The sequence below is a fragment of the Filobasidium floriforme genome, assembly GCF_021052385.1.
Source record: "Filobasidium floriforme strain CBS 6241 chromosome Unknown HD553scaffold_22, whole genome shotgun sequence".
Lineage (NCBI taxonomy): Eukaryota > Fungi > Basidiomycota > Tremellomycetes > Filobasidiales > Filobasidiaceae > Filobasidium > Filobasidium floriforme.
Window position 1 is genome coordinate 552,144 of NW_025763643.1, and position 25,286 is coordinate 577,429.

A 25,286-nucleotide genomic window follows, 5' to 3' on the forward strand; every position below is an offset into this window, starting at 1 on the left:
AATGCAAGTGAGTGATAAGATAGATGTGATCGAGACGATGACGACGATGACCCTTTGCCTCTCTGGCCTCTCCCTCTCTCTAGGTGAAAGGGTCGGTCGAGAGAGAAGGCGGGCGAATCCGCTCAATCGCGTCACATCCGCGGTGCATAATCCCATGTTCAAGGGCGGCAAATGCCATCGTTTCATATCAACAACACATACTTGCCTATCCTCATCATCACCTCTCCAAAACTCCTCCTCCCCAACCCCTCATCCATGCACTTCCACTGTTCCAAAACAATCTCCCTGGCAACCCGCAAGTCTTCGCAATAGTCGTCCTCGAACGCGTCTAGCAGGGACAAGACTTTCCCCCGGACGCTAGAGAGGCAAAAGGAGCCGCAGATGAGAAGAGGCCAGACGAGCATGACCACCTGGCGGAGGGCTGTGGCTTCGCTGCAGAGTTCGAGGACGTAGTCGATGGAGCTCGTTATACGAGGAGTGTTCACGGGCTGATCCAGGATCTGCGGTGTCATACGTGCGTTTTTAGGCTCAGCTACTCGATATCGCCCATCCCATACCCCCTCATTCCCTTGACACCGAAATAGCTCGACCCAGCCGACTCACCTCACCCAGAATATAAACACAACACATATACTTATATATATAATCCCCACAATCCACCCTCACATGCTGTGAAAGCGTACTCAACCCGTTGTGCCAGACGTCCAGTTCCAGCAAGAGCGACTCGGCCTGGCGACGCATAAAGGATTCTACCTTGTACATCCCCGCGTCCGAGGCGGGGGAGGTGAAGTCGATCCGGAGACGGCGTTTTTGGGCGTTGAGGGTGACTACCTGTCGAGGTCGAACGTCCGATAATGAGGCAAGGCGAGGCGAGGTGAGGTGAGGTGATGCCAAACAATGTGAGGCAAGGTTCGCATGAGCGGACTTGGATCCTCTCTTTCTATTCTCATGCTCCCCCTCCTGCCCCTCCTCCCGAAATCGGAACTAGCACCCCACGAAAACTCGGAACTCACCCTAGCGATAAAATCCACCATCCCCCTCGAGATCCCAAACGTCCGCTCGACGCTCTCCCACTCCCAAGAACGGGACGACGTCTCGATGCAAGAGTACCACCAGGGGTCGAACCTGTCCATCAGGACGGGTTCTTTTTGGGTTATGAAGCAGCCTACGAGCGGAAGTAGGGAGGAAGTTGATAAAGCGACGTCAGCATGTGCACAGACGGGACCAATTTCCAACGGATAAAGTGTGGGACGGGAAATCATCGGGCGAACCCCGACTCACTAAAGATATCGTGCGTAGTCAAGTTCTCCAACAAGAACCTCCTGGTGAAATTCGTGGGATCGCTGCTCAAGACGGCTTGAGGGCCGCCTCGTTTGGAGACGAGTCGGATGGCGTATTCGAAATTCTCGGACCAGTCTGATGCGGAGATGACGTCCCGCATCATGATGATCACGCAGGTCGCTAAGACCGTGTCGACTGCCACGAAGTGGAGTGAAGAGTGAGTGAGTTTCCTCGTTTCGGTGAGAAAAGCGGAAAAGGTAGTGAAAGGCGAATAAGAGGGAAAACGGGACTCACACTGATCAGACTCGTCTTCTTCTACCAAGACGATGTTCGCCAGAGCGGCCGTCTTGAATCGCTTCCCCACCTCTCTTAACCGATCCCTCACGTGCAAGTAGGCCGCTCGTCCACGATCGAGGTGAGGGTCTTCATCCTGCAACCTGTTCCTTTCCATATTCAGATCCCCGTTCGAATCGCCGTCCCGACCCTGGTTCTGACAACGACACCCACACCCTCGTCTCCGCTTTTCCCTCGCCGTCAACTCGTTCTCCAAATGCGCAATGCTCGTGCTCAACATGCTCATCCTGAGCGCCGCCGCCGCCGCCGAAGAAGTATCCAACAACCTCTGAGGCGTACACAGCGTGAGGATGGGGTTCTTGTGAGGACCGTTGTTCCCCATGGTGACGAGGATCCTGGAGGCGTGGTTGGCAAAGTGGTGAAACAGTTGCAAGGCTAGCGGGGAGGGAAAGGCGGATTGTAACGCTTGCGCCGGGTTTGGGAGGTGTGCCGAGGGGTTTGAAAGGTGGGAGACTGGACCGAGTTCGATTAGGGGTGGGTCGTGGTCCAGAGCGCTGGGACGAGACGAAACGAGACAACAAACGCACGATCAGCTTTTTCAGCTTCACCGCTGACGCTCCAAGCTTTTTCTTTCCCTCTCCCCGTGTACAGCGCCCGACTCACTTGATCAGACTCTCAACAGAGATCCCGTGTAAGAACCCATCAGAGACCTCATCCCCATACCCATATCCATATCCCTGCCCCTGACCCTGCCCTGGTTGCTGTCCGTACCCACACCCACATCCGTAACCCCTCTCCCCACCCCCCGCGGCCCCCTCCCCGTCGACTGCCTCACTAACAGCAGGGTGTTTCCCTTTCGTCATCCTCCTGTTCGCTAGGACCGAGTTGGAGAGGCTTGGGGTGGGGAGCGGGTCGGCTTGTTGTTGTTGTCGCTGATGATGTTCATAGGAGGAGGAGGAGGTGTTGGTTCGGGGGAGTGTCAGGTCGACCGGGGTTATCGGCATGTTTGTAGGTGTAACGATTGGGTTCAAGTTTGAGTTTGGATTTAAGGGAAAGTTGGAACTGGATTGAGTTGATAAGCGGGAAGAAGATGGCATGTCGATGCCTATCCCAGAGGAGAACAGCGGGTCCGGTGGGGTGGTGTTGTTGCTATTGAAGGATGAGATCTGGATGTCGAGAATACACACCACATATAGCGATAGACCGATAAATGCAAGAGTTATCAGCTTTGACCCTGGTACGAACGCTTCAACAGAAGACGAGTAGAAACCTATATATTAACTGGGCTTACAGGAAACATATCACCCTCTATACTGAAAGAAACCGAACGATCCCTCTCCCCGTCATTATTGTTTGCCAACGCGGGGATCGAAATCTCCCTCCAACCCTTGTCGACCTCGAGGTCCAAGTCTTTCGATTGCGATAACGGCAGTCTCAGAGGCGTAGGTATGGGTATAGGAGTAGCCGTACCAGAAATCGACGTTGAGGACTTGTTCCGGAACGATCCGATAGCTAACGACCCAGCTCGAGACTGAGGTTGGGAGGTCGACGCTGCCGAGTTCTTATCGTCGACACCGCGATTGTGGTTCTTCTTCTTCCGGCTCTTCCTCGGATGAGCGAGTTGTTCAGGATCAGGCCATTCACATTCCCTCCTATTCATCTGACACCTCAAACAGGTCGGGAGCGTCTCGTCGCATTTGACCTTGGCGGACCGACAAGTGAAACAACCTCGGGTCGAGCGGGTGTACCGAGTTCGGGTCCGTTGGCGTTTCACACCGGCATCGGAGGAGTTGATATGGGGGTCTGGTTTCGTGTCGGAGGGATCGTGAAGAATGTTTGGGGAGTTGCTGATGCTGATGGACGAGCGGTGAGAGCTAGCAGTATGGAGATGGGCTCGGGAGGGAGATTCGTTCGAGGTGGACGAGGAGGAGGCTTCGGGTCGGACGGGTGGGCCGGGAAAGTTCATGCTCGGCAACCCAGGCAAGTGTTGGTTTGGGAGCATGTTATGGGAGGGTGTTGATGTGTCACTATAGGTATAGATGTGAGATGGATGGGTCGAGATGTTGATGACTTGTCTGGCAAAAGCATGTCCCGCATCTGACCTTTTGCTATCTCGCCGACCCTCGGGCAAGGGATTGGATCGACTTGACTTAAAAACGAATAAGCCAAGGAGATGACCGAGATATGCGTTATGACTAGTCACGTCGGACATGACATGAGTACGGTTACGGCCAGACGATTCTATAAGGTAACCAGACGATACACATGTGCATATGCAGACACGGACAGGTCTACCGTGTCACTGTGATACATGACACTACGATCTATGATACGTATTGAACGAACAATCAAATATGAGTACCGCCTACCCACGTCCTAGCCCGAGCACGACCACCACGTCCGTAACCACGACCTCGACCCCGATTCCGACCTCGCTTGCGATGCAAATCCCCCATCCGTTCCCCTGGGCCGTCGAGCGTCAACGGGAGTGTTACTCTCTCGTGGCCAAGAACTGGATCGAGGCGGGACGGATCACTTTGACGGACGTATTGATGATCAGCGAGATGTTCAGGGGTTTCATGAGGTATTCCGCTGTAAGTAGTACTAGTACCTAGTACCATATTGCGTGAGGATTTCGTTCGATCTCCATGCTCGTCAGGCGATATCGATCAATACTACTATTGTTGTCTTGTCAGGAGCTGAGCAAACAATGACCATTCCACGCTCGACTTGACCAATCCCCATAACGACAATAACCTCGCACACATCCTTATAATGATGATGCGGAAACCCCTCGTCCCAATCTCGTCCTCAAGATCGGCCTGACAGTCGGTTTCTTAACCTCCCTTTCCGTCATCCCCGCACTCCGAGCGATCCGCCCTCGATTCTCCAGCCGGGTACTCGGGTACTTGCGTCTCCCTGTTAGGACGGGCATGACCTTGACAGGCGGGGTTTACGGTGCCTATTATGGTCTGGGTTTGCCCTTCCAACGGTACGGACGGCCGTTCACCGGAGAGGAGGTCAAGAGGCGAGTCCCTTCCTTTCCTTCAAGGTTGCGTTATGTTACCTCTCTTCTGCCTCCAATCACCAACTTATTAATACTTGTGTGTTTGCTCTGTACTGAATTCTATGTATATATCCTGAACGGGATTTGAAATTCGGGGGGGAAAAACACTCGATGCAGGTTGGAAGATGTTTGGGATGGGTTATCTGAAGAGGCTATCCGATTAGGTTGGAAGACGAAAGACGGTAATTGAGGGCCGGGGACGATCCGGATCGGAGCAAGGGTGGATGAGCATCAGTAGTAGTGGACCACGGTACATTACTATTCGTTTCGCTTCATTTCACAAACTACACGTCAAGCTATAAGTTGGAAGCTATAAGTTGTAAGGTATAGGTTTTAAGGTATAAGTTCCAAGTCATCGATAACTGTGTAAAATATATCGTCTTTCGCTCGCGCCCGACTCCTATTGGGTAAGTTCGAGGGGCTCGGAGGTACATATGGGATGAGATATCTCCTACGATGCACATGTAATACAAGCAAAAGATCGTCACTAAGATAAGACCACCGGCTGATGTTCCGTTGCGGAGCTCGTCGGTCTTGAGGTAGAACATACTGGAATGAGCTGCCATCCAATGACATACGGGATATCTGTTTCCATGTCCCCTTCGTTCTCCGTCTGCTTAGCCGTCCGCTTGCTGGTTGATGCGAAGACGACACTCGGTGCCACAGTCAAAGCGATGCGAACAGATCGGCTGTTCTTCTGTGGCATGCGCGTGTATCGCCACCTAATCCAAGGAGCGTGGGTTGGCAAGTCCACGTCGGTACGCTTCGTCCCGTATATTTTCGGAAACGCTAGACAGTCTGCAGGCCAACGCAAGCAAGTATAAAATCAGAGTGACCCAAATTCAAAGAACACAAAAACCGGCTACTCACCTGTCGATCTCATCGTCGCCGTATGTATATCCATACTGGCGGTACACATGATAGGAAACCGCCGCGAACCCCGCTGTCCCGCCGGAAAAGGTGGAAAGCGCACGCATAGGAAGGCGAAGGTAGGCGTTGCGAACGGGGTAGAGTCGAAGGACTGGGAAGGAGATTGCCAGGCCCACCGCCATACCGATCTGCCCCGTATTCAGACTCGAATCAGGCCATGTACCGGCTTTCGAACACGGAATCAAGAAGGATTCTCGTTTCGTTAACGATGCTCACGATCCAACCCTCGACACCTGAACGCAGACCTTCTTGCCACCTCTGCAGGTCGGCTCGGTCGACTTTACCCTCGGCGATCATCACTTCGGCCACCGCGCGCCTCAGCTCGAGGTCGCGATCCGTCGCAAAGACGGTACTCCAGAGGTATAGTCGCTGCGGGTCGGTTAGCGGCATGACAAGGGTTATAGATCTTGATAGTGGTGTTGGTTCAATGTGCAGGAGGGATTCGACATGCTCGAGCGCTCAAGGTGATAAAGTAGGATGCGATGTCAGGTCGGTGAGTTCGCGCCGAGGCAGTGACGTCGCGCCAAGAGGCCGAGCGCGACTTTCATCCTGCCGAAATCAAACCTTGATGGACCTCTGGGCTTTGTGTTTCTCATCACCTACCGGCTACTGACCATATAGAATTTGCTACATATATATTGATGACAGCATGACAGTGCTAATCTCCGTCGAGAGCCAGAGTGCTCATCGACAATCGTCTTGTAACGATGCGCAAGATGACTTCCGGTACTCAGGCCTCCAACCTCCAGATCCTGGCCTTCATCCTCAAAGACCTCAAAGGGTCCATCTCGAATCCCTTTACCCCTTACAACCTCAACTTCATCGGCCTCCTCCTAACCGAGTCCCTCTCCATGCTAGTGTTGTTGTCTGGATACAGAGCTTTTGCAGAAAGGGAAGGACAGATCATGTCGCACGTCCGTGAGTCCGCTGGCGCCCAGGCCGCAGAAAGCTTACTGACATGACCTAGCGCTTTCAATCTGCTACAATTCACCTTTATCGTCTCTGTTAATGCGAACCCTTTCGTTCCGATCACGTATAGCTTGCCTTTTAATCGCTATCGGAGCGACCCTAACGTTGGCGATTGCGTTCGTCCTGTGAGTGTCGCTCCGGCTCAACGAGTATAAAACGCATGCAGCCGTCAAGTTTCTAATTTCCTTTCTGTCCATCGCACTTTGTAGCTTCGTAGTCAATAAGTACCTACGCGATACCACCTCGGCGAAAAAGGTCGTATGGCCCGGGCTGGCCATTGCTACGTTTGTCCCGCTGAATATTGGGCTTCTTGGTCAGTGTCGAGCTGTAACACTCGTACGGTCGCCTTTGGGGACGTCCTGCTGATGTGTGTTTGTGCACGTCCTCCGTTGCATCAGTCGTCAATGCCATATTAACGAGGCACGTCCGCAAGACGACTTGTCACAGCGGAGAATTCTGCAAGTAAGCAGAGTCCTAGGTGATCGTTAGCGAGCGAAGTCTGACGATAGGGGTCTTTTCAGGCAAGCTCGGATAGCTAGCGGCTGTGGATGGGCTCTCGTTGCGATGGTGCGTGATCACATGTTCAGAGCAGAACAAGGCCTTGCTCAAGGCTACGTAGATGAACACGGCCAGCTCATAAAACCTTGCTCCAGGTCACACTCTTGCTATCGCTTTGGATCTTTGTGCTGCGGAACCCACCGCCATCCGTTACAGACGACGATTCGACAGATCTCGAGCGCACTCCGGTCAACACACACCGTCATTTATTGTTAAGGAACAACGACGATAGTGGAAAGCCATGATCTGGCATAGTCGTGAATATTTTGTTTAGTTTTAGTTTCAAGGTATCGGGAAATTGTGACATCATAATAGGGTCGATGTTCCGACGATCATGCGCTAGGCACGGTCGTCTGAGAGGTTCATGCGCGCCAAGAGGCCGAGCTCCAAGGAAGCGTCATCGGGACACCCCCCATTGCTCATATCTCAGTCTCACAATTCGCATACCCAAAAATACATAGAGGAGGGGTCCTACTACTCCGAGGTCATTATTTACCGCTGTACAAATATCGCAGGGCAAGGGAATCTTCTCGAACAAATAGGGGTTGGTTCAATGCCGAGATATCGCAGGGGATCACACAAATGTACAACATGGATCCCGACCCTTCCTTACAACCTCAACTTCGTAGGCCTCTGCATGATCCAGTTCGCCTCGGTCACGACCTGCATGCCAGCATACAGAGCTGTAAGATACGGGGACAAGGACATCATGTCAACGATTCGTAAGTTTGCAAAGCGCAAAGACGCTTGAAAGTAGAAAGTTGAGAACCCGTTCGTACGGTGAAATCCCATCGATTATGTTTGTTCTCATCGTGCTCGCTCGGCGCTCTTCTGCTGTCCGAAATCGTCGATTCAGCTTCTCTTACAATTGCTATCGAAGCAGCGTTTCTATGGGCAATCTCAGGAGGACTGTGAGTCCCGGTTATCTTCGTTCGGGACGAGGATGGCGGACAATGTGTGTCTCAACGTGTCCTCGCTCGCTGCCCGGCTTAGTTTCATCATCAACAACAAGATCAGGAACAGGACGCAGGAGAACAAGATCGCATTGCCTGGTCTGAGTGTCGCCCTAATCGGACCTCAGTGTATAGGGCTACTGAGTAAGAGAAGGGGACGGGTCGCAAGGTTCGCCCTGATGTACTTGTGCTAATCCGCCACATATTTCGATCATCCTTGATACGTTAGTCGGTAATCTCAAGCTGACGAGCGATATTCGCGAGACGTCCTGCTACAGCGGAGATTTCTGCTGGTGAGCGACGTCTCGATTGACGGTCCTGCACAACACCGAATGAGTCCGTGTTGATCAACCTTGCGCTGCGCTTCCAGGGATGCGAGAAGGGCTTCTGCATGGGGATGGGTGTTGCTGTTGCTGGTACGTCGAAACGGGAAAAGCGTTCAAGGCAAGGAGGAAGAGATCGATGCGAGCTTACGTATGCGACAACGGTTATTGACTTTTCGTGATTGCAGGTAGCTCTATTGCTCCTACTTTGGATGTCTGTCCTACTCTCAGCACCATTCATACGGATCGGTGGCACGACCAATCCCAACAGCGACGATGGTAATCAAGCTGAACAGCTGTTGGAGGACGATGACGAAGCTGGAAAAGCATCCATTCTGAGCTAGATCGTGTATGTTGTTGTAGAGGATGTTTCGCGCTATGCTGTTCGGTCTATCATGCGCCAGGCACGGTCATCTTCGGCAAGAGCTCGATGCGCCAAGAGGCCGAGTCGCTTGATCTCCCCGAGGACCCGTTGACCATATCCAAGGCTGCATTCCCTGGCTTGGGAGCGGATAAGTCTGCGTCTCACTATATGGTCAATGAAGGATGAACACGATGTTACTGCTGTCGCCCTCGAGACAATCAGACGTCGCGCCAAAACAGCAGCGTCACCTCACAAGCACAATTCGCGACTCGTCATGGATCATGCCATCGCTTACAACGTCCACGTCGTCCTTCTCTCATTCATCCAGCTCGTGTCGGTCGTGATGGCAGTGATGGGCTGGATAGCTATCGGTGAGGTGAATAGGGCTATGTCTGTCTTCCGTAAGTACAAGGCTGCAGCCAAAAATCAGCCGGATGAAGCGTCCGACATGTTGCGACTTGAGGCATCGGATCTGATACGATTGATTCGAATCCCACTGCTATGAAAGCTGTCGTTATCCTAGCCCTGTTGGGAACGGTGACATGGACAGCGGCCGTGTATATGTGAGCACTTTGGATTTCGCAGCGGTTACGAATGGCAAGCTGATCATGTCGTCTTGGCTGCGTGAATTGCTTCACCTCGCGATGCTCACGACCAGCACGATCATCAACTATACAGCTACCGCTCGACGGGAAGAAAAGGTTGTCGGCGCCGACTTGGCTATCAAGATCTTCACTCCTCTCTGGGTGCTGACTCTCAGTAAGTAGAAGTTCGAATCGAATCGATTCCTCGACCGTTGATCTGATTGCATCCGGACAGTCGGCACGGCAGTCCTGACCGACAGAATCAAGCGGACCTGGTGCAACTGGGGAAGATTCTGCAAGTGAGTAAATCGTTGCCTAGCGACCTCGTGACGAATCGTTGCGACTGATCAACGCAAACGTTATACTCGTTCTAGCGAGGCAGCGGCAACTCGAACCGCAGGCTGGATAGTGTTCGTACTAGTGAGTCGGCATAGTGCCTGCCCGACTGCCAAAGTCTAAGAGAACGGCACTGCATCGCAGATCACTCTGGAGATCCTGTTCATGCTATACGTTCGACGCTTCCCTGACTGGAACGCCCGTGCAATCGGGACTGGCGGGCACCATCTCATCGCTTCCGGAGACGAGGAGTCGAGTCCGGCTTATCGTGACGAGTCTGATAGGGACCGTTCCGGGGTCATCAGTAGTCCATCCAAGCATTTACGTGTTGGTCTCTGAGACTGTATTATGCGAGAAGACTGTAGGAACTCGTCGACATTGTCCACCTAACGTCGTCGTAGTCCGCATGATGCTGTACATGTTACACTATCAGCCGACACGCTTCCGGCTGGGATAACAGGTCGCCACGTCCTGTCTCGATGTTTCAAGGACTTGCAGCAGCTATACGGAAGAGGATAGTGTTGACAGGGCGCAGCCGAGTAGTATGTAACACCACGCACGCTATATATCATATGCGGTAACATGCTTCAGTCGCGATTGACCATCATCTGGGTTATCTAGCGATTTAGCCGTGGGTAGTCGATGACCTGTGTCTCAATGCTGCTGCTGTTCTCCCCAGAGATGTGCAAGTTGTCAATGGCTCGCATCAAGTTGCGTAATCCGAGACAGAATGCTCCCTGAGGAAGCCGCCGGCCAAGCGTTCGAGCTGTGTAGGCGTTGTAAGCGAGCGATATACGAGTATACGAGTATACGAGTATACGAGCACACGCGGACACGTGCGCTTGCGCGGCACAAGGAGAGGCGCGACGACGAAGGATTATCCATCAACCTCGATAGCGAAATATTGTAGAAGCGCACGTCCGGGGGGTATTGCTGTGCTGTTCTGATTGATCCTTTGTTCAGTCAGTCTGGTTCGATGAGGCATTGCTGCTCAGGTTGTTGACATCAGAAATGGAGAATCAAGCATATACCTGATTTGTGTTTCGCTTGCTTCTCGCAGATATCAGGGCTCCCTCAGCGTGCAGGATCGACTCCAGTCATGCCGCCTTGGTCACAACGAGACACTCGCGGAGGCGGATCAGATCTGAATGCAGAGGACTATATCGAGCTCCGGCGCACCGTCTCCAGTAGACTGTCATCCAGCCCAATGCCCACTCCTGATCCTGCACGGTCGCAGCCGGCAAGTCGCTGTTTTAGCTAAGGATGTTCGGATATCGGCATCGTTGTATCAACTAACCACATTTGCCTTACCTCCGGCCTTCAGTTCAACCTGTCTTACAGCCCAGCAAGTTGGAACATCGCGACATCACCCGCCGACAAGGAACCCGACGACTGGCTTCACAACCCAGATCCTCGCCGCGACCGCAGGATCGATCATGGGGGCACCATTTTTACCCTTCGCGGTCTGATCAACGGCGGGTGTATACTCGTCTTGGCTGTTGGATTGATTGCCTTGTTCGCTGGATGGCCCATCGCAGAATTCATGACGAGAGATGATAAGAGCAAGGGTAATACCAGCGGAGCCTACAATCTAGGCGGTATCAATGCCACCGGTCAGCGCGGGACGTTGCCAAGGGGCTTTGGATTGATAGACTCGGACACACCTCAAGAAGCCTATTTTCATACCAGCTTGGAAACGGGCGAGCAATGGGAGCTTGTCTTTAGTGACGAATTTGAGCGTGAAGGGCGTACGTTTTGGGAAGGGGATGACCCATTCTGGGAAGCCGAGAACTACCACTATTGGACGACGAACAACCTCGAGTGGTGAGTCAAACGTGACACACGATGATTGCTTAGAGGCGATAGCTGAAGATCGGATCAAAGGTACGACCCTCGGGCAGTTACTACCGAAGGGGGATCGCTCAAGATCACCCTCAGCCGGACTCCAAATCATGGTTTGAACTATACCGGCGGTCTCATCAATTCGTGGAACAAGTTTTGCTTCACAGGTGGCTACGTCGAAGGTACGACAGCCCGGAATGCGCCGGTATTCATGCACTCTTGACTCAACTGATGTTCCTGTCTGTAGCCAGCATCTCGTTGCCTGGAACTAGCGACGTATACGGGTGAGTCTATCATCCGAAACCTTACCGCGTTTAGCGACTCATGCCTTTCAATCCCCATTATTTGGCGATAGACTTTGGCCCGCTTTTTGGTTGATGGGAAACCTCGCTCGGCCTAGCTACGGTGGGACGACCGATGGCATGTGGCCTTACTCATACGACACCTGCGATATCGGTACATTGCCTAACCAAACACTTAACGGTAAGCTCCATTCGGCCGTTGCGCGCTTCAGCAAGGTCATTCTGAAACGCAACATCGCGTCTCGATACAGGCAAACCCGAGGTCGCGCTTACGTCAGGATCGCAATACGAGCCGTACCTAGGTAGTCTGTCGTACCTCATAGGACAGCGCTTCTCGGCGTGTACTTGCCCCGATGATCCCTCTCACCCGGGCCCAAAGAAGGCTGACGGAACGTGGAAAGCGAGATCCGCGCCGGAGCTGGATATCGTTGAAGCTCAGGTGAGATGCGCGGGAAGAGTCTGTCATCAGATCGTCCAATTGATGAGCTCTGTGTCCAGGTCGATCATACCGAGCGTCGAGGGCAAGTATCCCAGTCTGGTCAATTTGCTCCGTTCAATGCTGGATGGTATATGAATAACATCTCCGGTGTCGACTATGGTATCAACGATGACGAGGTTACCAAGTTCAATACGTTCAACGGAAACGCTTATCAACAGTCGACGTCTGGTTTGGCATATACGAATCAGGATTGCTAGTAAGAAATCCTCTGACGCCGCCGTACTTGAAGCCGCTTATGACTGAGAATTGATCGTGATTTCGAAACTCAGTACCGGTCCTAGAGGTACTGGATGCTTGTCTAAGTACGGCGCCGAATACGAAACGGGAGGGTAAGAGCAGGCGACTCAGGATCTCAGAGGCAGGGTGTACCATCAGGCTGATATTGGCCGCGTCTTGAACACAGAGAGGGCTACATTCGATGGGTCAACGACGGAGTAGAGTCATGGTGGATGACAGGCTCGGCTCTCCGTCCAGATCCGCAGACACTAGTCGGACAGAGACTCATACCGGAAGAGCCGATGTACCTCATCCTGAACCTAGGGATCAGTCCCAACTTTGGCGCCATCGACTATGAAGGCTTGGAAGAAATGTGGCCGGTCCACATGCTCGTCGATTATGTTCGAGTATATCAGGATCCCAAGAAGATCAACGTCGGATGCGACCCAGAAGGTTTCCCAACCACCAAATTCATCGCGGACAATCTCGTGGCATTCACGTTAGTATCATCCATGAACACTCGCGCCTCGCGGTTCAGTCTCTTTTTTCGTCACTCAGTTTGGAAACTGATCGACTTCCGGGAACGGAATAGAAACCCCAACATCTCGACTTACGATCAGATTCCGGACAAGATATACGGCTGGCCGAAGAACCGATTGATCGTGAGTAGTCGTCTCATACGCCACCCGAGCCTTCAAGCTGAAGAGGTCCATCCCACCAGGACGAATGTTGATCGTGACGAATCTGGCCTTTGCCCATAGTCATCACTGACCGATCAGGAGGACAAGTATATAGATCAGATCATGGCACAGGCACATCTACCAGCTCGAGAATGACAATTGACTTTGGTCCTAGATTCATGAGCCTCATACCAGATGTGCCTCATAGACAGCATTTTCATGTCCATACCTCATATACCATTTTACCATCAAACCATGCGAGTAGCGAGTAGCTGCTTCAGATAGGGTCCGCATCTCGCGATGATCATCAGCAGATCAGCAGCTCTCAACTCTCCACATCATCCAAGCTAGGTGAGACCGAGACGCTAGCGATATCGTGGTGTAGTTGTAGCCAATTCAAGCATAATATCTCAATTCCCCAGATCTGCGATGTCGACTGCCGGGGATGACGTCTCCGGTCGAGATTCCGACTCCGTTCAAGAACCCGCAGCTATCGGTCAGGCCGGACGATCGAGCGAGACCATAACGACTGCATCAAGCCCTATTGCTCCCAGGCGACGCAAGTTTTCTCGCAAGAGCAAGGATGGATGTCTGCCTTGCAAGTCCCGGAGGGTCAAATGTGGCGAAGAGAAGCCGTCTTGCAAGACATGCGTCCTAAGAAGAGGTCGAGTGAGTTGATCCAAGCTCTCTGCAATTTGGCGTGTACTACTAAAGATTAACATCCATAGTGCACTTATCCAGAAAGCGAAGCAAACTCCCCGAGCTTACACTCCCCCAACGTACAAGACATCGAAAGCCGAACCCAATCTCGGTTCGCGATAGCCCTCGCCGAATCTTTAAGATCGCTGAATCGATCTGTAGGAACAACGCCTGGCGATCCTTTCGCCGGCTTTGCCTTCGGTAACTCTTCCTCATCATCTCGATCAGCTCGATCAGGGTCGTCTTCTACCGGCCGGGACCACAACGGTCGAGGCCCAACCGGACGGGTAATACGAGATGGGATTACATTCAATCACCAGCCGCGGTTGATACTGGACGTCGGGCCTAGCAACCATAGCATACGGGGACCCAACCTCTTCGAAGATGACTCGCCGAACGGCAGCGTACGGAATTTCTGGCCCTATCCAGATACGTTGTGGCCCCCCCCGGCACCCTCCCTTCCCTTCTTGGATGCCGCAGACGCCCTCAAGCCGTTCTTCCCTCGAGACATGGACAGACTTCTGGTCCGCATCGCTCTCCATACGCGAAACTGAACCTCCCCGCTGACGAAGCTCGTACGATATCGACAGTTTCACCACTTTACGGACAACTTGTGTCAGGAGATGACGGCAGTCAGGGTCGACACTTGTCAGAATCCTTGGCTGACCCAATTTGCGATCTTGGCGACCTTGCTACCGCACGGCTTCTCGCCGGCTCACGACGCTTTTCGCAGTAGCCTGCTTGCGTTGGCTTCTAGCGATAGGAACTACAAGACGTCACGACCTGGATCGGAGTATCGTCAAATCGCACTGGACCTGCTGTACATGACCGTCAGTATCGGTGAGGCGGGACCGGGAACTATAGAAGGAGACATGATCATCGCGTCCAGTTTAGCCTTGACCTTGCGGGATGTGAGTTGATCTTGATCGTACAGGAGACGAGTCGTTCGACATGACAATCGTGCTGATACTTTGGAGACTCGCTTCGCGAAGAAATTCGCTGGCGACCAACGATGGGAAGAGGGTCTCCTGATTGGGACGAGCGTGATCCTCTCCGCGGGGGGACCTCTACGATTCATGGCCGCCAGACCCACGCCTCAGCGACGGTTCCTCATCGAGCAGCTCGTCTGTTTGGAAGTATGGGGTGAGTACTCGAGTCACACGAGCGAAATCCGATGGAGCGTTAATTGCGGACTCGATCTTCCAACGCGTAGCGTTCTCTTGCGTTCTACGACGACCCCTATTATGTGACGACCTTGGCGAGTGGTTCCTTGACGGTGCGGAGTACGGACTGCAGGATCAGGTCGAGATCGTCCATGGGATAGACAGGTAAGAAGCAGGCTGTCTGTCAGACGAGTCGCAGCAATCCAATTCTTACTTGTCGCCTATCCCTGAAGAGCTACAATGCTGCTAGGATGTCAGGTGAGCCGGCGATTTTCAGGTTCGCAGACCATCCGGCACTTAAGAGCACTCGACAGGCCGGCCATCTCTGGTTCGAGCACGTACGACTAAGACAGCTCGAGGCCACCGCGTGCGCATACCCGCAAGTCAAGGCCGCCATCGCAAACCAGGACTTGGTGTGGCGAGGGGACCTGTTCAATTTCAGCTGTAAGACGGCGGCTAACACGAATAAATGCCAGGTGAGACAATCTCGAGGGTTCAGAACACGAACTCAAGGCATCTGAGGCTTCACACGCTTCATCTCGTGTTCAAAACTACAGGCAGCCGATGCGTCGAACCCCATGGCATTTCGCGTCTCGATCGGCAATCGCGCCTTCACCTTGAGCATGGACATATGGATTTCGCAGATGCTGCAAGAACACCCGTCCGAAGAATGGGTCAAGCAGGTTTGCGCCGAAACGGTCGAGATGCTCGATCTGGCGATCGATCAAGGACACTCGCAAGGGTCAGTCCCAGTAGCATTTTCGACCCAGAGGAATCAGGAGACGAGAGGTTCTGATTATGCTCGCGTTCCTCACAGCCTACTCTTCGCAGTAAGGGCTGCAGCCGAAGTTGCAGTCGACCCAGACCTCAGACGGAAGGTCTCGGGACTGTACGACCGGGTCGCTCAATCTTACCGGTGCGAGACCGCCATAGCACAAAAGACGACGACGCGCATGTGGAAAATATTGGACGAGGGAACTGTAGATAGGGTCGGGACCGACTTTGCAGAATTCTTGCGTATGCAGGAGTGCTACGTCCCGGTATTTTAGGCTCGAGATGGAGAGGTGACTCGTTTTTACATGACGAACGACTGCTTATACTTTCGCTTGATGACGTTCCGCGGGAGGGGGGAGTTAAGAGCCTTAAACCACGCTTACTTTTGACCCTGATGGAAAACGACTATAGACGAAAGGAGCAACACCTCGTGCGAGAGATGGATCTGCAGCCCTTCTTGACGTTTCAATTAATGCGATATGAGAGCTTGATATTCGGATTAACGCGCGGTTCGAGCTTCTGTCTCGAGATTGGAACATGAGTCTGTTGTAGACGACCATCGCAGGCGAACCCCACGGTCTTGGCGCGCAGCTGGCCCCCTTCCTCGTCATCCTGTGAAAGGACTTGGATCCGGACGAGCTCAGATCTCCTGTACGGACTATGTAATGACATCCGCAAGGTAGAATCGTGATCGCTTCAACGGGCAATCAAAAGTCGTGTCGAGCATAGGAAAGACGTGATCGAGGACCCGCGCGGTGTCCCATGTCGCCATTCGACACCTCGAGGTCGGGCTTGGCATTTGCAGTGAAAAAGATCATGGCATGCGAGGCGAGACCGATCAACGATGCTGAACTTCCCCAAAAATCGGTCTTCGCTTTGACTACTTTTCTCCTGGACGTACACATCATTATTGAAAGCTATCCCCGCTGCTTCTGATGATGAAACCCGAGGTCTGTACTACTAGTATGCTCGAAATTGGCGCCGATCATATCGGACACGCTGCGTGCGCGCTTAACGACTAATTGCGACTAAACACCGCTCAAACGTCGTCCAGCCAGCGGGTGGCGTGATCTTGTGGAGACTCCACGATTCTCGAGTTGTCTCGCAAGATTTTTTTTCCAAGAACCTTCAGATGAAACCTGATGATCTCCGAATGATGGCATCATATTGCTGTTCCCATGTGACATTGCGTGATCGCCAAGGTGGCTGCGGCCATTGTCGTTCCTCGGTCGTCGTGCTCCGAGCACGACTTTTGGACTTTTTCGCCGTTCAAGTTCGAGTCCATCATACGTTCAACTGAGCAAGCGACGAGTGTATATACTCGGGTATCATGAACCGCTATCAATCTAGATGAATTTTGGCCAAGACGTCGTTATCAAGCGGACTCCTATCGCTCGGCGCATCTTATCTGATCTCAGTCTTTTAGACACTTCGAAACTTAAAACATGCCCAGTCCCACGGCCTCTATCGAGGACAAGTCGAACGGCGGACCGGATACCGAAGCCAAAGTAGCTCTCGACTACAACAATGAAGCTTCCATCAGTGAGTTTCCTCATACCCATACAAATCCACATATACCGCCTTCAAACCTCAAGAAGCTCATACGTCTTTCCATTAAACTCGCAGGTCCATACAATGAAGCCAGCGAGAACAAGCGTCAGATCGGGGTTGTCTCAGCTACATTCCTCATCTTCAATCGGATCATCGGGACCGGTATCTTTGCCACCCCATCAGCCATTCTCAGTCTATCAGGAAGTGTGGGGTTGGCCCTGTTCATCTGGGTCGCAGGAATGTTGATCGCTGCGGCAGGAATGATGGTGTATATGGAGTTTGGGACGGCCATTCCGAAGAACGGCGGAGAAAAAGTAAGTCTCCCATGGCTTCGCGCTTCTTTACTCTTTCATTGACCACTTGGATGTGATGCTGTAGAACTACCTGGAGTTCGTATACAGACGACCCAAGTTCCTGGCGACCGCAGTCTTCACCGGCTACGTCGTCCTGCTCGGTAAGTCTTGCCCTTTCTCTCTCGAGCCCATCACACCAATGTGCAGGTCTCCCGACTCACACTGCACTCTCTTTCCACCTTGTTCGCACCGTTATAGGCTGGGCTGGGTCCAACTCGGTCGTCTTCGGAGAATATATCCTACACGCCGCCCAAGTGCCCGTCGACCGCTGGAACCAACGAGCCGTTGGACTGGCTTGTATCACCTCGGCGTTTCTCATCCACGGCTGTGCCTTGAAATGGGGTTTACGATTGCAGAACCTCTTGGGTGTCATCAAGCTGGCTATTATCCTCATTATCGTCGTCGCCGGATGGGTGAGTCATACAACACAACTAGCTCATGAAACCGGGTTGGGTATTTACTAAACCCGTCGGTTCTTGAAATTCGCAGGCCGCACTCGGTGGAGCGCTCAAGGTCGACCCGCCCAACAACTTCTCTAACGCTTTCGAGGGAACAACCGGGAGCGCCTATGGGATCGTCACCTCGCTCTACAACGTGATCTGGTCCTACATCGGGTACAGCAACGCCAACTACGCCTTGTCCGAGACCAAGAACCCCGTCCGCACACTCAAGATCGCCGCGCCCCTCGCTCTGGGTTCTATCGCCGTCATGTACATGTTCGTCAACATCGCCTACTTCGCCGCGGTGCCCAAGGCGGAGATAATCAGTTCCGGTCGGATCCTCGCCGCTTCGTTCTTTAGGAACGTATTCGGTGAAAAGGCAGAGAGGGCGCTTAGTGTGTTCGTGGCGTTGTCGGCGTATGGAAACGTCCTCAGCGTGATCTTTTCGCAGGGTAGATGTATGTCGCCTCAGTTGTCAAAATCGCCTTCTTTTTACCTTGCTGACTCTACCTCAACTATGCCGCGCATCACATCATAGTGGTTCAGGAATTGGGCCGTGAAGGAATCCTGCCCTTCTCCCGGTTCTGGGCGAGCAACAAGCCGTTCAACGCCCCCTTGGCTGGGTTGTTCGAACACTGGGTCGTGTCGGTGATCATCATGCTGGCTCCTCCGCCTGGCGACGCTTACAGCTTCATCCTCAAGTGAGTCCTCTTAGCTGGTGCGAAAAGTATATAAGAAGACGCGCGCCCTGACACGAAGTCTCGATTTTCTCCCACACTGTAGCGTAATCTCCTACCCCCTCGCCATCGTCAACGCCTTTGTCGCGCTCGGTCTCGTCTACCTCTACTTCCATCGAGAAGAATACAGCTTCCACCCTCCCGTCCGAGCCACTTTGCCTATCGCCATATTCTTCTTCCTATCCAACATCTACCTCATCGTCGCTCCCTTCGTCCCGCCTTCAGAAGGACAGAACGTATACGAACACCTGCCGTACTACCTCCATTGCGTGGTAGGGTGGGGCATCATGTTCGCCGGGGCAGGGTACTGGGTCATCTGGGCGGTCATCATGCCCAAGATCGGCAAGTACGAGTTGGTCAGGGAGACGGTGATCGATGAGATCGACGGGTGGGAAGGGCACGTCTTCAAGCGGGTCCCGTTGAGACAACGAAAGGCTGGAAGTTCCCCCCAGGAGGATGGTTTCGAGATCTAGAGTAGACCGGGTCTATGTGAGGGTACTTTGGATCAGTCAGGTCGAGATGCTTATAATCTCAGTGAATATATGTACCTATGTATATGATGTATTTGTAGGGATACCAGGATATACCGTCAGCCCTTGCGTTTCCTTTCTCTTACACGGGTGAGACCGGTGCGCCTCATTGGCCGGCAACACATACCGCAAGTGAGACTCTGCATCTCGTCGTTTGATGTCTATGCTTGTCAGACCATTCCACCCTTTCCCATGTGCAAATGGTATGATTGACTAAGGGCATATCGTCTGGTGGCTGGTGGCAAGCAAGGTGTGCGCCTCGGGGTTTGACAGAGGTCCGAATGATTCGTCATCATCATCACCTCGACCCCGGATCCGAGCTCTTCACGTCGATCACATCCCATATCATCAACAGGCGAACCAGACCTCGGCCGAACTCTATCCCATGATCTACTGCACCTTTGACCGATCTCCATGCTCACCTCCATACCAAGATGAGACCGCCAGGTTTCCTCTCGATCGCTCTTCGACGGGCATCGAACGCTTCTCAATCGTCCGTTGAAGATGATTCTCAGCCGACCACACCAGGTCCCGCAACCGCAAGCAGATCTCCAGGTTTCGATCACCAAGGCGAGGTTGATACCGGACAGATCAGCCTGAATGTCGCTTCTTCGACCACAGCCGTGGTCGTATCGTCAACAAACCAATCAGTTCCCCCGAACCAGTTTGTTCTCAAAGAGCGACCAGACCTAGACCTAGAATCGAAATTAAAAGCAGTCGACCGGAAAGCGAAGGAGAGCGTCAAGGTGCATTACTTTCCCAAAGACAAGCCGGTGTATAGTTGTCGAAAATGTTTGGTTCCCATCGTACGTCCACGTCTCTAGCTCTATTCACATCGATACGATTTATGGACGTCTCAAACTTCTGATGATATCCCCATCGTTACCGTGTTCACCTTCAATGCTGCACAATCCGTCGGATCGCCTGTATGGATGATAGGCTCTGCAGGACGAACTCGTCTCCAAGGCCTTTTCCGGGCGAGACGGACGAGCCTAGTAAGCCCCCCCCCCGCTTTCTCTCCTTTTCCTGCTTCGACGTCATTCTCTTTCCCTACTCGTTCCCGCTGCCTAACTGGCATCATACTACACTTCACCGAGAATCGTACTGACAACTTGTTCTGTTCTTGGTTATGTGTGTGCGTGTGTTGAATCGGGGTTGGGGGGTTGGGGTGGTCAGTCTGATGCATTCGACGGTGAATACGAAATTAGGGAAAGTGGAGGAGAGGAGGTTATTGTCAGTCCCACAGTACAGTACACTACCCACATCAACCATACCCAGGAATCCGATACGTTCTTTTCCCCACACATATCCTCGATCTTCATCGCCCGTTGTGATTATAACCCGTTTCCACCCTCTGAACGGAAGAGAGATGGAAATCATGGGATGATCGATACTGACCTAATTAATCGCTCCATCTACCTACCTATCTCCTTCCCATACGTGTTCTATCCTATCATTTTCCACCTCCACCTACGACATCGAAATCGACAACTGGATTCGAATTCGAACACTCCTGAATACGACTCATGCTCATGTCACTGGGCACATCGCATCGCATGGCATGGCATCGCATCGCATCGCGGCACAACGCGACACGACCTGACCCGACCCGACACGACATATCATCAGGACCGGACTGCATACGGTAGCCGACCTCTTTTGTACGTCCTGCGACGCTTCGCTCGGCTGGACGTATTTGAAAGCTCAGGATCGGGACCAGGTGTATAAAGAGGGTGAGTCTTGAGTTGAGTGTAGGATGTGGGTTTTTTCCCCTCCCCTCGGGGTTCCTCTTTGTTGCCCTTTCCCTTTCCCTTCCCCTTTCGAGATTCAAAGTTTAAAACGAGAACGGAGAAGCGAGAAGCGAAGAAGGGAGAAGTGGACCGGTCGGCTCACGTGGTCGACGATATACTATTATCGATGGATCTCATCATCATCATCATCGTTATCATCATTACTACTATTAATATTGTTATGGTTATCGTTGACGCTGATGATGCTGATGCTGATGCTGATTTCGATATCCGTATCCAAAAAAATCTCGACGGCGATTACGGCGAGGTGATTAAATTATCATCAATAATATTATCGTAGGCAAGTACATCTTGGAAGCTTCCAAGACGGTCAAGGAGAACAATTGGGAGTTGGGCACGTGAGCGTGAGTCGTGAGGAGGCGTGAGGAGGACGGGAAAAAGGGGGATCGGGTTACGGATCAGACTGTATACATATTTGTAATGTAATGTAATGTAATGTAATGTAATGTAATGTAATGTAATGTGATGTAGCGGAACGGATTAGACTGTATATGGTATGTGATATTTAGGATGCTACGAAACGAGGCGGGTTCTTTGTCGTAAAAAGAGGAAGTCTTCCCTTGCTTCTTTTTCGGGGAGATAGTCTGAGTACTTGGGGGTCAATGCGTTTTGACCTACGGTATTAGGCTGCTAGGAAAGACGAGTGGTGCGTAAGAGCAGAGCAACGACGTTTCATCATCCTGGCCTGGCTCGCTTCATGGGCCGAGCAGGTGACGCGGACTCTGGCGAGTTGCGACGTTGACGACTTGTACGAGCAAGACGGGTGCCCTTCCCGAGCTCCTCGCCTGGTTGTGCCTCGATATCAGAAGCCAGAAGCCCACGATGATCGTCCATATAATAATCGACGATGATTGACCGGGTGCTGTGGTGTCCATACATTGCCGGATCGCTGACGATGTGACATGGCTGTGCTGCGTGGGGTGCCGACGCCGTTGACGTCATCGATCCGATCGTTTCGACCTCGATCTCACACAGGCCGCGAGTCGCCAAGATAATCCATTCATTCGACTTGGACTGGACTGGATCATATAGCAATCAGATCCTGTATCGACGACAACCTCTTCACCCTCACCATCTTCCTTCAGCATCAACGTATCGTGGCTCATAATCCCAGGGCCTCGACGGTTATCACCACACCGACCTATGCCTATAATCATGGACCTCCTCAACACCCTAGGCGTGTCCACTCACATCTCGTCAAAATGGACTTCAACACTCATATCCACAAGCCCCCTGACTATCCTGGCAATCACCTCCGCCCTCCTAGCTTCTTACCCAATCCTCAAACTCTTTTACGCCCTCTTCCTCTCGCATACGATCTACACCCACTTTCATCCTCTCCGCCGCCTACCCCGCATCAAAGAACGCCCGTCATTGTTATTAGGAGCCAACCAGGTTATTCTGGATTCTCCTCCGGGGCAAGCGGAGAGGAGATGGTTAGACACCCATGATACCACCGTCATCGTCTACCCCGGTTTTCTAGGCACGCATTCGGTCTACGTAGCGGATCCGACGGCTATTCATCATCTCTTCGGACCAGGACACGGGGCTTACGAAAAGTCGGAGATCCGACAGAGGATCCTCAGAGTTCTATTGGGGCAAGGGCTGGTGACGGCGACGTCCAAACAGGCGGTCAAGCAACGGAGGATTATTGTTCCGGCGCTCCAGACTAGGAATTTGGAGAGGCTTGCTCCGGTCTTTCAGGATGCTTGTGAGGGGATGGTCGGGGTTGTAAAGGAAAACCTTCTTGCGGCCCAAAATCAAAAGGAAGCTGAGGGGACCGGCAGGAAGCCTATGATCACTGGTGGAAATCAGCATGAGGACAAGGGAGATAAGGGGGAGATGACGGTACTCGATCTGGGGGATGTCCTTTGGGCGTGTTCGTTGGATATCATAGGGAAAGCTGGGTTTGGGTATGATTTCCATGCGGTTCAGAGCGCTAGGAGGCGGGTTTCTACCACTGGCACCACCGACACCATCAACACCGGTCACACCAACTCCAACTCTAACAGCAACTCCGTTCTCGACGAAAAGAACCTCTCTACTTATACGGCCAACAACGCGACCAACACGACGACCGTGATCCCCCCTCAAAACCGCCTAGCCCGAGCGTTCGACGATGCCATGGAAGCCACCCTGAAACCCTCTACCTTCGATCGACTGGTCACACTCGTCGCAGCCGTCCTTTTCCCGGTGTTTACCATGTTACCGATCACGAAAGCTAATAGGGAATGCGTCAAAGCCCGCAAGTTGATGGACCACGTAGCCGGGGGGATCCTTGATCAACGGTTAGATGCCGTGGAAGAGGCCGGGTTGAAGGAAAAGGCGGATTTCGAAGGCGATCAGAAGGACCTGCTCGGGGTTCTCGTTAGGGCGAACAGGGCCACGGACCTCAAACCCGATCAGAGACTCACTAGGCCGGAATTATTGGGACAGTTGACGACGTTCTTGGTGGCCGGGCATGAGACTACGGCAGCGGCCGCGGCTTGGTTGTTGTACTACCTCTCTCTTTACCCGGATATCCAAGCTAGGGTTTACGAGGAGGTGAAAGAGTTGGACAGAAAGGTCGCCAGTGAAGGCGAGGGGAGGGAGGGGGGCAGGCCGACGTGGAGGGAGATGGCGGAATTGCCCCTGTTGAGGGCTTGTTTCTTCGAAGCGTCCAGGTTGCAACCGAGTTTACCGGTCACTCATCGGGATGCGGTCGAGGATGACGTGATCCCGTTGTCGAGACGTGAGTTTTCGGTTACCCGGGGGGTTGGGATTCTGTTGTCGAGTGGTTTGTCGATCGTGCAGGTTGCTGACTTGATCCTGTTTTTGTTTCTTCCTTTCTTTGTTTGGATCCGGTTTTTGGGTTCTTGGGATGATACGTTCCGCCACGCTATTAGCCCTCCGAGCGAGCGATAATGGAGAGCCGATCGAATCGATGTTCGTGCCCAAGGGAACCGTCTTGACCATCGGTGAGTGGTGACGCAGAGCTCGCGGTCGTGTGTCTTTCTTTTAGCTGACAGGACCTCCGGGTTGGACCTTGACTCGTCTTGTTTTGTAGGAATCGCTGCTATCAACCGATCGACCGATATCTGGGGAGCCGATGCCAACGAGTTCAAGTGGGTCTTTTCAGATTTCCCCGTATCCAGTTGTGAAAAGGATGTTGAGCTGACGATCGCCACGTGCGAAACCTTTTGCGCTCCGCTGCAGACCCGACCGATGGTTCGACCTCGAGGCCGACAAGCACGCCCCGCCTCTCAAGACCTGGTCGTTCATGATGGGCCCGAGGACTTGCCCCGGATGGCGGTACGCTCAGGTTCAGGTCATGTGGTGAGTGGTCTCGCGTAGTCAGTACCATCGCGCGGTCGGCTGATACAGAGGTTGTTCGGGCTGGTCAGCATCATCTCCTCGATGCTCCGAGAGTTTGAACTGCATTACGCCGGTCTCGAACTGCAGGCGCAGATGGTCAGTCCCGAACGGTCTCTTACGGTTACTAACGGCTCACGCAAACTGACGTCGCACCTATTTCCCCTCGTCAACTTCGCGCTCGTTGGCAGGCCAAGATCATCGCCGGTCGACCTATCGTCAAGGACCAAGCGGACGTCGGGTCGCAATTGCCTATCGGGCTGACCTTCCGAAACAAGGACAAGTCCGGATAGGGCGGAAAACGAGATCTGAAGCAGTCTTTGGAACCTGTGGGGGGATCTCTATAGACGATCACATCTCGCTCGCTCGACAGAGTCTGGATTCCGGTTTTCTCTCAGTCTCTTTTTGACCAATATCAACTAAGTTAGATGGGTAGACCCTGTTTGGAAATACCGTTTCGGTAGTTTTACGTGTTTGATGGTCTGGGATCTTTCTAAATGTCGTTCTGCTGGGTTAGAGAAATTATGATATGACAAGCTATACAAGTGCGACCGGCTTCAGCGAGCAAGCTTATGCAAATGTTTACTGATGGGTTATTCTTTCTGGGTGGTTGTCGAGTGAGAGAGCATGACGTCCATGTCATCGGCAACGGCTCTGTGAATGTCTAGCATACACACCA

The 25,286-nt window shown here is 52.7% G+C and overlaps 11 protein-coding genes across 11 annotated transcripts; 9 read left to right on the forward strand and 2 right to left on the reverse strand.

The window, feature by feature from the left end:
• Positions 1 to 136: 136 nt before the first annotated feature.
• HD553DRAFT_300140 (fungal-specific transcription factor domain-containing protein) lies at positions 137 to 2,353 on the reverse strand. The gene is made up of 6 exons (XM_046178627.1): positions 2,239 to 2,353; positions 1,576 to 2,129; positions 1,282 to 1,476; positions 1,014 to 1,165; positions 604 to 831; positions 137 to 500 (listed from the first exon to the last, which is right to left on the reverse strand). Exons 2-6 carry the CDS (start codon positions 1,955 to 1,957, stop codon positions 183 to 185), a joined length of 1,275 nt encoding a protein of 424 aa, XP_046033961.1. The 5' UTR covers positions 1,958 to 2,129; positions 2,239 to 2,353; the 3' UTR covers positions 137 to 182.
• Positions 2,354 to 3,858: 1,505 nt separating this feature from the next.
• HD553DRAFT_317712 (uncharacterized protein) lies at positions 3,859 to 5,104 on the forward strand. Its single transcript, XM_046180782.1, has 2 exons — positions 3,859 to 4,169; positions 4,392 to 5,104. Exons 1-2 carry the CDS (start codon positions 3,930 to 3,932, stop codon positions 4,728 to 4,730), a joined length of 579 nt encoding a protein of 192 aa, XP_046033962.1. The 5' UTR covers positions 3,859 to 3,929; the 3' UTR covers positions 4,731 to 5,104.
• A 133-nt stretch (positions 5,105 to 5,237) lies between these two features.
• On the reverse strand, positions 5,238 to 5,962 carry HD553DRAFT_352304 (uncharacterized protein; the record flags this gene model as incomplete). The annotated part of the gene is made up of 3 exons (XM_046183684.1): positions 5,238 to 5,440; positions 5,513 to 5,700; positions 5,789 to 5,962. The coding sequence occupies 3 exons, from the start codon at positions 5,960 to 5,962 to the stop codon at positions 5,365 to 5,367; spliced, it is 438 nt and encodes a 145-aa protein (XP_046033963.1). The 3' UTR covers positions 5,238 to 5,364.
• Positions 5,963 to 6,238: 276 nt separating this feature from the next.
• On the forward strand, positions 6,239 to 7,007 carry HD553DRAFT_352305 (uncharacterized protein; the record flags this gene model as incomplete). Its single annotated transcript, XM_046183685.1, has 4 exons — positions 6,239 to 6,490; positions 6,612 to 6,666; positions 6,751 to 6,854; positions 6,940 to 7,007. Exons 1-4 carry the CDS (start codon positions 6,280 to 6,282, stop codon positions 7,005 to 7,007), a joined length of 438 nt encoding a protein of 145 aa, XP_046033964.1. The 5' UTR covers positions 6,239 to 6,279.
• Positions 7,008 to 7,570: 563 nt separating this feature from the next.
• Positions 7,571 to 8,857, forward strand: HD553DRAFT_317722 (uncharacterized protein). Its single transcript, XM_046180783.1, has 6 exons — positions 7,571 to 7,821; positions 7,956 to 8,010; positions 8,093 to 8,196; positions 8,282 to 8,345; positions 8,423 to 8,468; positions 8,564 to 8,857. The coding sequence occupies exons 1-6, from the start codon at positions 7,653 to 7,655 to the stop codon at positions 8,717 to 8,719; spliced, it is 594 nt and encodes a 197-aa protein (XP_046033965.1). The 5' UTR covers positions 7,571 to 7,652; the 3' UTR covers positions 8,720 to 8,857.
• Positions 8,858 to 8,980: 123 nt separating this feature from the next.
• Positions 8,981 to 10,246, forward strand: HD553DRAFT_123030 (uncharacterized protein). Its single transcript, XM_046176521.1, has 6 exons — positions 8,981 to 9,140; positions 9,248 to 9,302; positions 9,398 to 9,498; positions 9,559 to 9,622; positions 9,698 to 9,743; positions 9,804 to 10,246. The coding sequence occupies exons 1-6, from the start codon at positions 9,014 to 9,016 to the stop codon at positions 9,996 to 9,998; spliced, it is 588 nt and encodes a 195-aa protein (XP_046033966.1). The 5' UTR covers positions 8,981 to 9,013; the 3' UTR covers positions 9,999 to 10,246.
• A 143-nt stretch (positions 10,247 to 10,389) lies between these two features.
• HD553DRAFT_329771 (glycoside hydrolase family 16 protein) lies at positions 10,390 to 13,279 on the forward strand (the record flags this gene model as incomplete). The annotated part of the gene is made up of 10 exons (XM_046181937.1): positions 10,390 to 10,473; positions 10,984 to 11,483; positions 11,544 to 11,683; positions 11,749 to 11,785; positions 11,857 to 11,984; positions 12,055 to 12,242; positions 12,302 to 12,498; positions 12,572 to 12,631; positions 12,706 to 13,017; positions 13,111 to 13,279. The coding sequence occupies 10 exons, from the start codon at positions 10,390 to 10,392 to the stop codon at positions 13,277 to 13,279; spliced, it is 1,815 nt and encodes a 604-aa protein (XP_046033967.1).
• Positions 13,280 to 13,537: 258 nt separating this feature from the next.
• HD553DRAFT_317732 (fungal-specific transcription factor domain-containing protein) lies at positions 13,538 to 16,544 on the forward strand. The gene is made up of 9 exons (XM_046180784.1): positions 13,538 to 13,867; positions 13,927 to 14,421; positions 14,488 to 14,808; positions 14,890 to 15,040; positions 15,111 to 15,225; positions 15,294 to 15,318; positions 15,375 to 15,536; positions 15,618 to 15,802; positions 15,878 to 16,544. Exons 1-9 carry the CDS (start codon positions 13,628 to 13,630, stop codon positions 16,107 to 16,109), a joined length of 1,926 nt encoding a protein of 641 aa, XP_046033968.1. The 5' UTR covers positions 13,538 to 13,627; the 3' UTR covers positions 16,110 to 16,544.
• A 495-nt stretch (positions 16,545 to 17,039) lies between these two features.
• Positions 17,040 to 19,509, forward strand: HD553DRAFT_337031 (high affinity methionine permease). Its single transcript, XM_046182257.1, has 7 exons — positions 17,040 to 17,376; positions 17,461 to 17,699; positions 17,764 to 17,839; positions 17,937 to 18,151; positions 18,228 to 18,636; positions 18,717 to 18,879; positions 18,962 to 19,509. The coding sequence occupies exons 1-7, from the start codon at positions 17,280 to 17,282 to the stop codon at positions 19,386 to 19,388; spliced, it is 1,626 nt and encodes a 541-aa protein (XP_046033969.1). The 5' UTR covers positions 17,040 to 17,279; the 3' UTR covers positions 19,389 to 19,509.
• A 162-nt stretch (positions 19,510 to 19,671) lies between these two features.
• Positions 19,672 to 21,720, forward strand: HD553DRAFT_317738 (yippee zinc-binding/DNA-binding /Mis18, centromere assembly-domain-containing protein). Its single transcript, XM_046180785.1, has 5 exons — positions 19,672 to 20,251; positions 20,385 to 20,440; positions 20,622 to 20,678; positions 21,075 to 21,178; positions 21,537 to 21,720. Exons 1-5 carry the CDS (start codon positions 19,880 to 19,882, stop codon positions 21,596 to 21,598), a joined length of 651 nt encoding a protein of 216 aa, XP_046033970.1. The 5' UTR covers positions 19,672 to 19,879; the 3' UTR covers positions 21,599 to 21,720.
• A 584-nt stretch (positions 21,721 to 22,304) lies between these two features.
• Positions 22,305 to 25,167, forward strand: HD553DRAFT_317739 (cytochrome P450). The gene is made up of 6 exons (XM_046180786.1): positions 22,305 to 23,987; positions 24,142 to 24,213; positions 24,303 to 24,360; positions 24,452 to 24,571; positions 24,640 to 24,706; positions 24,799 to 25,167. The coding sequence occupies exons 1-6, from the start codon at positions 22,400 to 22,402 to the stop codon at positions 24,898 to 24,900; spliced, it is 2,007 nt and encodes a 668-aa protein (XP_046033971.1). The 5' UTR covers positions 22,305 to 22,399; the 3' UTR covers positions 24,901 to 25,167.
• Positions 25,168 to 25,286: the final 119 nt, after the last annotated feature.